Here is an 11,150-nt window from a genome sequence, read left to right as displayed (position 1 = left end):
AATATCCTGATGCATCCGAGCATTGAGTGATACCAATGAGGATGAGCTGAAGAAAGTGTCTCCATCCGTCATAAACGTACTTCACACCACTCCAGGGGTTCATAAAGTCCTTCTGAAGTGAAGCGAAGTGTTTGTGTAAGAAAAATTTGTAGTTATGAAGTAAAATATCTAGCTTCCGCCAGACCGCCTTCTGTATTCAAGTTATGAAGAAAGTGTAAACTGGCATCACATCAGTTATGCTTTTTATGTAAGTCAAATAGGGAAGGTGTAGGACGTAGCGTGCGAGAGTTTTACACTTTGTTGCTAGATATTTTACTTCATAACTTGTTAAATATGGATTTGGTCAAACGCATCGCTTTGCTTCAGAAGGCCTTTATTATCCCCCTGGAGCTGTGTGGAGTACGTTTATGATGGATGGATGCACTTTCTTCTGCTCATCCTCATTGGTATCACTCACTGCCATTATAAAGCTCGGATGCATCAGGATATTTATTAATATAACTCTGATTGTGTTCATCAGAAAGAAGAAAGTCATATACACCTAGGATGGCTTGAGGGTGAGTAAAGCTTGGGGTTATTTTCATTTGAAAGTGAACTAATTCTTTCATTAAAACTATTAAAAAACAAGCACCTAGCAATCATGAGATCAAGTGTTTTCCGAATTGTCTTTTTTAAATATAATTCAGGTTATTGCTATGTAAATATTGCATTTTTGTTGCACATTCCAAATGAAATTCCAAATGATGATTGTTTTTAAACACAAATGCTGGACATTCTTTGTTATATTGTTATAATTGTAACAAAAAAATGTAAATAAAATTGTTTGCATAATCGTAGTGAAGATTGCAAAGTTTCCTACATCTTTTATATATCATTAGACACGTCTTCTGTTGATCTTTGGATGTTGATGATGTGGATGTGATGGTTTTCCTAACTTTAAATAATCTGAAACAAACTCAAAAAACCTACTAAGCACTGAAGCACTGAAAAATAGCGTGATTTTTTTTTTTTTTTAGTTAAATCAAACTCTTTTTTTTATTATTAGAAAACAGAGTTACAGAGACATCAAAGTACAATATATAACATCATATATGTAACAATACGTAATCACGTGGTGTCTGTTACTTTTCACACTCAGCGCTGGTCGGGCAAGTTTAATAAATAAAAGTCCCTTTTTATATATATATATATATCAGGTCTTTGATTTAATACCATTTTAGGTGTTTGCTGGTGCAAGCGTACATTTGTATGTATTCATAATTCAAATTAAGGACAACAGACTGTGATCAATTATTATTTATTTTATTTATTTTATTTTTTTTATTGACATGTAAAAGCAAATGTTACAGGTCAAAGAATTTAACATCAATAATATAATTATAAACAATAAACAAAAAAATAATAAATAAATAAATAAACAATGTAAAGGGGAAAAACAAACAAACAAACTATGAGCCAGAGGTAATATAACTTTCTTTTTTCTTCCTTGTACATCATAAAAAGGCATAAATGTTATACTTTGTGCACAACGAACTGGACTTTAGGGCTTTGAGATTGCTGGAAGAGGACATAGTGCCAAATAACATTTCAAGTCTTGATAAAAAATAATAAAAAGAGCTTTAACAGACAAAAATTTACACTTAAGTATAAAAAACTTGGCTAGAAAAATAAATAGATTTCTAAGAAGTTATATAATCCAAATAATATATCCTTAAACACCAAAGAAAAAATTTCAAAAAAAGAAGCACGTACAAATAAACAAAATTTCTTCCAAAAAAAAAAAAAAAAGGGACTGAGATCTAATTACGTTTGAACAAGAACAACTTAATCATATCAATATAACAATGGATGACATCAAATATAAATAATAAGGAAGACAAATGCATAAAATAGTGACAGGAAAGCAATCAAAATAATTAAAGAAAGAAAGAAAGAAAGAAAGAAAGAAAGAAAGAAAGAAAGAAAGAAAGAAAGAAAGAAAGAAAGAAAAATACAGAGGTAATAAAACAATTTACGTAACATTCATCAGATCATTATACAGATTTATAAATTTGACACTTTTTTTTGTTGTTAATCTTTTTTAGTGTTATAGTTAAATAGTTAAGGTCACAGTCACAGAGAAAGTGGTTTAATTTTTTGCACTGTTGAAGAAAATTTACATTTATGAATGTAATATTTTGTTTACAATGTGAAAAATAACAGAATATATCACACATAGTTAAATCAATGACCAAATTAGATTTCAAAGCCAAAAAAATTGCCAGATCGCAAATTACAACATGTATTATTATTATTATTACGTCATCGCACTAAGGTCCAATCCTGAGCTTCTCCGGTTTCTTGACCCGGAAGTGATGTCTGCGGAGAGTTTTCCTGCTATTTTTGCGGTGCTAATTTTAGTTTCGCTACCGGCAGCTTCTCGCTTAGACGTCTGAATGTGTTGATAAATATTTATATATGTCTTTTGTAAGCTTACTATTTAAGTAAAGACACATTGTTTCGAGGAGAGATGGAGTTTTTGAACCAGAGTGGGTCCAGACAGCGTAAGTTACGTACGTGATTATTTGTGATTTACAGGCTTTGAGTTTGTGAACAATGAGCGGAGAAATGCTGAATAAGACTCATATTTCATTATTAGCTGAAGATTATTTGGTCAGATGAGTGCTTGTTTGGTTGTTAAATAGTGTGTATTCACACTGCTGACAGCAAAAGCAAATTCAGGCTTTTTTTTTTCTTTCATTTTCAAGTATGTTTATTCTTGTTTTCGCCTTCATTTGCTTGTTTACACACATTAAATGGATCAAATATCAGAATTCTCCACAGCAGATGATTTGAAATCAACCAAAATGACTAGCTGGGACTGTGTGCTCTGGACATTTACAGTCATTTGTTGATGAGAGCTGACTTTGATATGATTCTTGTGTTGTAGAGCCGAAGATCAGGATGAGAGGCACCACGATGGACCCCAGTGACCCCAGTCCGTTATTTGAGGACACCAGTGCCGGGGTGAACAAACACGATCACAGCGGTGTGGGAAAAGGGCCTGATGTGTATCCAGGACAGGCCTTGCTGTCGGACCCCATGTCTAACCTCGCCATGGCCTACGGCAGCAGTCTCGCCTCCCACGGCAAAGAGATGATGGACAAGAACGTATGTGATAGCCGTCAGATACATGATGATGTTTGTTGGGGTGTAGAAGAGCATGTGATGTAACAAGACCCATCTTGTTTTCCCTACCTGCAGCTCTGATCCTCATTCTGCATGTTATTTTATTGTCGTGGTTTAAATGACTTCTGAAATCTCTTTTTGCTCCACAGCTGGATCGATTCATCCCCATCTCTAAGTTAAAGTACTATTTTGCAGTAGACACGGTTTATGTTGGCAAGAAGCTTGGACTGCTGGTTTTTCCCTACATGCATGAAGTAAGAACACCACTATATTTACAGACTTAGTTGATTTTTTCCTTAATGCATTGCCCTTGTGAAAAAGAAGTGCACTTATTACTTAGAAAAAAAAAATTATACTTTAAAAGAATATACTTAAGCGTGAACTGAATGTAATGTTTTCAGGCACTTAAAGGGTTAGTTCACACAAAAATGAAAATAATGTGGGAGCAATGACATTTCCTCTGTCAAGATCCATTAATGTACTAAAAACATATTTAAATCAGTTCATGTGAGTACAGTGGTTCAATATTAATATTATAAAGCCACAAGAATATTTTTGGCCGATTTCAAAACACTGCTTCATGACGTTTCGGAGCGTTACGAATCAGTGTATCGAATCATGATTATAAATCATGACGGCCATCACTAAATAAGGTGTTATTTTGTTTTTTTGGCACACCAAAAATATTCTCGTTGCTTTATAATATTAGTACTCACATGAACTGATTTAAATATGTTTTTAGTACATTAATGGATCTTGAGAGAGGAAATGACATTGCTGGCTATGCAGGCCTCACTGAGCCATCGGATTTCATCAAAAATATCTTAATTTGTGTTCCGAAGATTAACGAAGGTCTTACAGGTTTGGAACGGCATACGGTGTACTTCTTTAAAGCTTGACAATAAATTATTAAATCATAATGATACTTGAGGCTTTTATATACTATATATACTAAGATTTTAATGGGTTATTATAAAGTGCACTTTTTAAAACTGTACTTAAGATACATGATCAGTCATGAAAGTGTATGGCCTTTTATTTAATTAATATCTGCAATTTTTTTTTTAAAATATACTTTTAAGATTTGAAGTAAACTACAAGTGCTCATTCAGTACAATTAAGCGCACTTCTTTTTCACAAGGGCTGTTCAAGTCAGTTTTTTTACTGGATATTTGTGGATATGATTTAGGCATTTAAAAATGAAAATACTGTCATCAGTTACTCATGTTTGTCCAAACCCTTGATTTATTTTTTTGCCATGAAACTCAAAAAGGAGAAGTTTTGAAGACTGATACTGTGCACAGTCTGTCAAGCTCCAAAATGTTATATTATATATATATATATATACTGTGCTCAGCATAAATGAGTACACCCCCTTTGAAAAATAACATTTTAAACAATATCTCAATGAACACAAAAACAATTTCCAAAATGTTGACGAGACTTGGTTTAATACAACATCTGTTTAACTTAGAACATGAAAGTAAGGTTAATAATATAACTTAGATTACACATTTTTCAGTTTTACTCAAATTAGGGTGATGCAAAAATGAGTACACCCCACAACAAAAACTACTGCATCTACTACTTTTTATGTCCTCCATGATTTTTAATGACAGCACCAAGTCTTCTAGGCATGGAATGAACAAGTTGGCAACATTTTGCAACATCTATCTTTTTCCATTCTTCAAGAATGTGCTCTTTTAGAGACTGGATGCTGGATGGAGAGAGATGCTCCCATAGGTGTTCGATTGGGTTCAGATCAGGAGCCACTGAATCACTTTCACCCTGTTCTTCTTCAGAAGTCCAACAGTGGCCTTAGATGTGTGTTTAGGATCATTGGACACTGACACCTCTGTGTTTCACTGTAGGCACCATGCATTTTTCTTTGTATTCCTCACCTTTGTGACGCCATACAGTTTTGAAGCCATCAGTTCCAAAAACATGTATCTTGGTCTCTTCACTCCAGAGTATAGAGTCCCAGCAGTCTTCATCTTTGTCAGCATGGGCCCTGGCAAACTGTAGATGGGCTTTTTTGTGCCTTGGCTTTAGGAGAGGTTTCTTTCGTGGACGGCACCCATGATGCCATTCCTCTGCAGTGTACGCCGTATTGTGTCACGGGAAATAGTCACCCCAGTTTGGCTTTCTACTTCTTTAGATAACTGCAGTGAACTTGCATGCTGATTTTCTTCAACCCTTCTCATCAGAAGACGCTCCTGTCGAGGTGTTAACTGGACCTGGACGTCTCTGTGAGATGGTTGCAGTTCAGCTTTTTTAAATTTTGTACCACTTTTGCTACAGTATTCTGACTGATAAGTAAAGCTTTGCTGATCTTCTTCACCTTTTATGGGGTAAAGAAATTATTTTCTTTCTCAGGTCTTGTGACATTTCTCTTCCATGTGGTGCCATTGCTGACAGTAAGAAATGGGGTTTTAACACCCTTTTATAGTCAGCTGTCTGCTGGACACCTGTGTAATGAATAATTACACTCATCTGTGGTTGAATTCTTGTTAAATTAGACATTTGTAGTCTAACATTTAGCTTTGCTCCAGAGACTTTCAGCAGGGTGTACTCATTTTTTGCATCACCCTAATTTGAGTAAAAACTGAAAATGTTGTTAGTTATATTATTAACCTTACTCTCATGTTATAAGTTAAACAAATGTTATATAAAACTTAATCTTGTCAACATTTTGGAAATTATTTTTGTTCATTGAGATATTACTTTTCAAAGGGGGTGTACTCATTTACGCTGAGCACTGTATATATATAATTATATTATCATTTTTATATTTGTATTTTGTATAATTTAGTAATAGAAATAAAATAATTATGGTAACATTACAATAAGGTTCTATTTGTTCACATTAGTTAACTACAGTAGTTAACGTGAACAATGAAAAATAATTTGAATGTATCTGTTCATCTTAGTTCATGTTAATGTCAACATTTAAAAATGCATTATAAAAATCAATAGTTGTATCTGTAAATAATATTTAATGGAGCTGTGCTTACATGAACATAAATTCTGTAAATGTTTCTGTTATGTCCTCTCTCTGTAGAACTGGGAGGTGAGCTATCAGCAGGATACACCAGTTGCGCCACGGTTTGATATCAACGCCCCTGATCTGTACATTCCCGGTATGACTCCAAACCATATTTTATAATCTCTCTATTACCGTTTCAGTTGTATCCGACTCTCTCTTGCCATATGCGAGAGACTGTCCATGAATTATCTTGGCCTTGGTTTTTCCAGGGTAGGTTGCCAGGTCTTTCCCAGACCCTCTCCATTACATGGCCTGGGACTCATAAGCAAAGACTTTCTTGCTGTGAGGAGACAGTGTTACCCACTGAACCACTGTGCCGCCATATTTTATAATAATATCTTTCAATTCAAGTACTTTAATTAGTGATGTGTAATTTAAAAATTCATATTTTATCTTATTCATATGAAAGTGTACAGTCGTGGAAATGAAAAAGGAAATGTTAACTAAATGCATCTGTATGTGTTTGTCTTGTTCTCGCTCCGCAGTGATGGGTTTCATTACGTATGTCCTGGTTGCAGGACTGGCTCTGGGCACACAGAACCGGTAAGAGCTGCGCTTCGCTTATCTACAGCAGATACTGTGAGAATTCAACAGCGTGGGAATGTAATGCTTATGCCACGGCTGTTTGTGGACAAATGAAACGTGATAATGTAAATATTAGTCTAAGATTTGCCTTTAAAAAGAATTTCAACAACAGAGGAAGTTTTGGCTCACTGAAAACATTTTAGCTGATAAGCTAAGTTTTATTCATTTCACCTTGAAAAATACAGTGTTTTGGCTACACATTGGTTATGTTTCTGTTGTTTCGCATGATCTGCTGCTTTATTCTAGCCAGGGTTTTAGTTAAGAAAAGCAGTCAAAAATTAGTTTTCTTTTTCTGTATTGGATGTTTTTAGCCAATTGGAAATAAAAAAAAGCATAATTTTTACTAGCCTGATCAAAAGAATCATTCAGCAAGGCCACATTAAATTGATCAAAAGTGACAGTAAAGACATTTATAATATTATTTTTCAAAAAAAAAATGAAAACAAATAATCAGATTATATACAGTGAATTCTCAAATAATTTATTATTATTATTCATTGTTATATTACAATTTTATATTTACATGTTATTCAGTTATACATTTTATACATATATATTCAAATTTAATTTAAAATACAGCTGTGTGAATGAGAAATGGATTGAGATTCTATCAAGTGAACCAAAAAGAGACTTTTTAAGTCAAGGTCAATGCCAAGAATAGAGTGTGTGAGTGTGTGTGTGTGTGTGTGTGTGTGTTTACATATTGCACATGGAAAAGTAAAAATAAATAAATCTAGGAATAAATATATATAAAAATAAATGAACACATAAATAAAAAAAAAATAGAAGTATAGATAAATAAATGTAAAAAATAAACACAAAAGGAAAACATAATACAAAAATAAATTCAGGATAAAATTGTGTTTATATTTTAAAAAATATATTATATTAAAAAATGAATTATATTTTTTATCATAATTTATTCCTTTTATTATTTTCATACTATGACATTTATTTATTTATCCATTTATTTATTTTTAATATCTGCATGTTTGGTTAAATGTGCACGGATGAATCATTTATAATAAATATTGCAAAGACCAAGAATTGTCCATTTTGATTTCATGGTGACTTTAAATAGGTATCATTCCCAGTTCAAATGATCAAAAGTCACAGCATACATTTTTACCAACGCCTGAAACTTTATTTTTTAGATGTATTTTGAAAAGAGGAACTGTGTTCTAATGATTCAGGAGTTTCAGAGGGAAATGGAAAAATGCAAAGCTGATGATAAACAAATGGAACTTCCTGCAGTTGTCCCGACTGCTCTCGACCTTCTTTTCCTCCTTGTTCTGTTTTTGCTCATTAATTGTTATTTTTTTCTTCCTGATTGTGCTTCACTGTTCTTGTTTTCAGGTTTTCTCCAGAGATTCTTGGGATTCAGGCCAGCTCGGCCCTAGTGTGGCTCATTATCGAGGTTTTGGCTATGCTCCTCAGTCTTTATCTGGTGACCGTTAACACTGACCTCACCACCATCGACCTGGTGGCCTTTTCTGGATACAAATATGTTGGGTAAGGCCATTGGTTATTCTTTGTTTACCCTAGATATGCCACAGTATCATAATTTGCATGCCTGAATGGGTTCAAACTACTTGGGTTCAAATTCTGCTGGTATTTTGGACTCTAGGTGGTGCTGTTGGGTAATATTTGCTGCACAGTTGCCTATCCTTTACATTTGTTTTACTTTAAATTAAAAAGAGACTATGTACATTTTCTTCAAAGTGTGTCAAAGTGTCAGCTGTGTAAATTCCTGCGGTATTGGTTTCCTCAGGATGATCGTGGGAGTTGTGGCAGGACTTCTGTTTGGCCGGACTGGATATTACCTCTCACTGCTGTGGTGCTGCATCTCTATTTTTGTCTTTACGGTGTGTATTGAGAAAAAAATAAATGAATAATTAAAATAAATAAATAAATTTTTATATATATATATATATATATATATATATATATATATATATATATATATATATATATATATATATATATAATATAATATATAATTTTTTTTTTTTTTTATGTTTTTTTTTCACGTATTGTATGTTTTTAGCTAATTGGAAATAATTTTTTTTTAAAAATCATAATTTTTATACAAAAAAAAATCATATTTTTATTCAGCAAGTACACATTAAATTGATCAATAGTGACAGTAAAGACATTTTATAATATTACAAAAGATTTATTTTTCAAATAAATGCTGTTCTTTTGATTCATCAAATAATCCTGAAAAAGAAAAGTTTCAACATTGATAATAGTCATAAATGTTTCTTGAGCAGCAAATCATCATTTTATAATAATTTTGAAGGATCATGTGACTCTGAAGACTGGAGTAATGATGCTGAAAATTCAGCTTTGATCACAGGAATAAATTACACTTTACTATATATTCACAGATTGTAAAAATATTTCAGTTTTTTGCTGTATTTTTGATCATATAAATAACTGCCTCTCCAGTGAGCAGAAGAGACTTTTATCGAATGCATTAAAATATCTTACTGACCTTAAACTTTTGAACAGTAGTGTGTATATATTTCTTTCCATCCTTTGTAACCTAAGTTCATAGAGAAAAAGACGGTGTTTCTATATTTGTATAACATCTATTGCTGTCTGAATTCACTCATAAGGCATTTACATATGTACTGATAAGTTATGCTTGGTTACGATCTCATTTATATGGAAGCTTGTTTCGCCACTAAATAAAAAAGGTAATTGCTACTTTTTATCTCACAATTCTGACTTCTCACAATTGCGAGTTATAAAGTCAGAATTGTGAGATATAATTATATCACTATTCTGACTTTTTTCTCGCAATTGCAAGTTTTTATCATGCAATTCTTACATTATTCTGACTTTTTTCTCAGAATTGTGAGATTATATCTCACAGTTCTTACTTTAATATGCAATTGCAATTTATAAAGTCAGAATTATATAAACTTGCAATTTTGAGAAAAAACCATGAGTCTTTTTTCCCTTACAATTGGACATTATAACTTGCAATTCTCACTTTATAACTCCCCATTGTGAGTTTACATCTACAACTCTAAGAAAACAGGTCAGATACAAGGTCACAATTACCTTTTTTATTTTTTATTTAATGGCGGAAACAAGCTTCCATACATTTAGGATCTGGAGCCAGTTGCATAAATACAGCCATTATGTTGAGACTGTGTGTCTTAAGAACTAGTATGACCAACTGTCAGTTAGTTGGGGGTAACTGCTCTTACTATTCTGTGTATTAAATCAGACATATCTATGTTTTATGTAACTTAAAAAAAGTTATAAACAGTCTTGAAACAATGAGATGACTAACTTGTAGTTTATGCATCTGGCCTGATCTCAAGACTTTAGATGTGACACGACTCCTGATCTTCTTTCTGATTCGCTGACAGATTCGGACACTACGGTTAAAGATCCTATCTGAGGCTGCTGCGGAGGGACGGTTAGTGCGAGGAGCCAAAAACCAGCTGCGAATGTACCTGACCATGGCCATCGCTGCAGCACAACCTGTGTTCATGTACTGGCTGACCTTCCATCTGGTCAGATAAGAACCACAGATGCCGTTGAGGAACGGCCCTGTTGTTTCTACCACAAATGAAAGCTCCTCCTCTATAGAGCCATACGCCTATTTGCACACATGTAATAATAAACCAATGGACACACATTGTGCAGCCTCATAGCACAATATGAATCATCTGAACTGTAATTGCCCAGCTGTCTTTTGTATGTTTTTGGTTTGTACATTTCTAGGAGTTTTTGTTGGCTTTTGTTTTGTATAATGTACAGTATAATTGTATTTTAAAAAGAATGTCAGTGTCTTTGCAAACAAAAGGTGTTGTCCAGATGCTATGACTGTGCCAGGCTGCCGACCACCTGTCGTGTATGTAACGTGTTTTATGACCACAAACCGAATGAAACCGGCTCTGTACGATGTCTGTTGTGGATGTGTATTGATTGCTTTGAAACTAGTCAATCGCTCTTTCTTGTTGCCACTGTAACAGATGCATAAAGAGTCTTAAGGTCAGACAGCCTTCATGCTTAATGCAGTTTTTTACAAACTTGCTTCATACATTTCAGGGTCAATTGCAGTTTTTTTCTTTCATAAAATGGACATGAAATAAATGGATGTTCTAATCAATCAGTTTTAATCAATTTAAACATACTGTTTGACATTAATCTACCAACCATCTGTGCAATACTTCCTGAAACTGCTGACATCCTACTTGTTATAAATGTCCTGTGTCTTCACAGTGTGATATAGCAACAAAAACGGATGGTGATAAAACTGATGTTAGCAACAGGTACATGACAGAAACATAAGCAGTTGTGTTATTAATGTCAACATGTTTCCAGCATG

General features: G+C 33.4%; 1 protein-coding gene across 2 annotated transcripts; it reads left to right on the top strand.

Moving 5' to 3' along the window:
* Positions 1-2,353: 2,353 nt before the first annotated feature.
* yif1b (Yip1 interacting factor homolog B (S. cerevisiae)) lies at positions 2,354-10,899 on the top strand. 2 transcript variants are annotated; one of them, XM_067389584.1, is made up of 8 exons: positions 2,354-2,552; positions 2,930-3,150; positions 3,318-3,422; positions 6,230-6,308; positions 6,700-6,757; positions 8,156-8,311; positions 8,571-8,664; positions 10,186-10,899. In XM_067389584.1, the coding sequence occupies exons 1-8, from the start codon at positions 2,510-2,512 to the stop codon at positions 10,339-10,341; spliced, it is 912 nt and encodes a 303-aa protein (XP_067245685.1). In that variant the 5' UTR covers positions 2,354-2,509; the 3' UTR covers positions 10,342-10,899. The 2 variants fall into 2 exon arrangements, with proteins under 2 accessions (XP_067245685.1, XP_067245686.1); XM_067389585.1 differs by having other exon boundaries at positions 2,355-2,543; positions 10,186-10,898.
* Positions 10,900-11,150: the final 251 nt, after the last annotated feature.

This window comes from Chanodichthys erythropterus, chromosome 7 (genome assembly GCF_024489055.1).
Source record: "Chanodichthys erythropterus isolate Z2021 chromosome 7, ASM2448905v1, whole genome shotgun sequence".
Lineage (NCBI taxonomy): Eukaryota > Metazoa > Chordata > Actinopteri > Cypriniformes > Xenocyprididae > Chanodichthys > Chanodichthys erythropterus.
The sequence above is the reverse complement of the archived record's forward strand: the minus strand, read 5'-3'. Positions and strand labels throughout refer to the sequence as shown.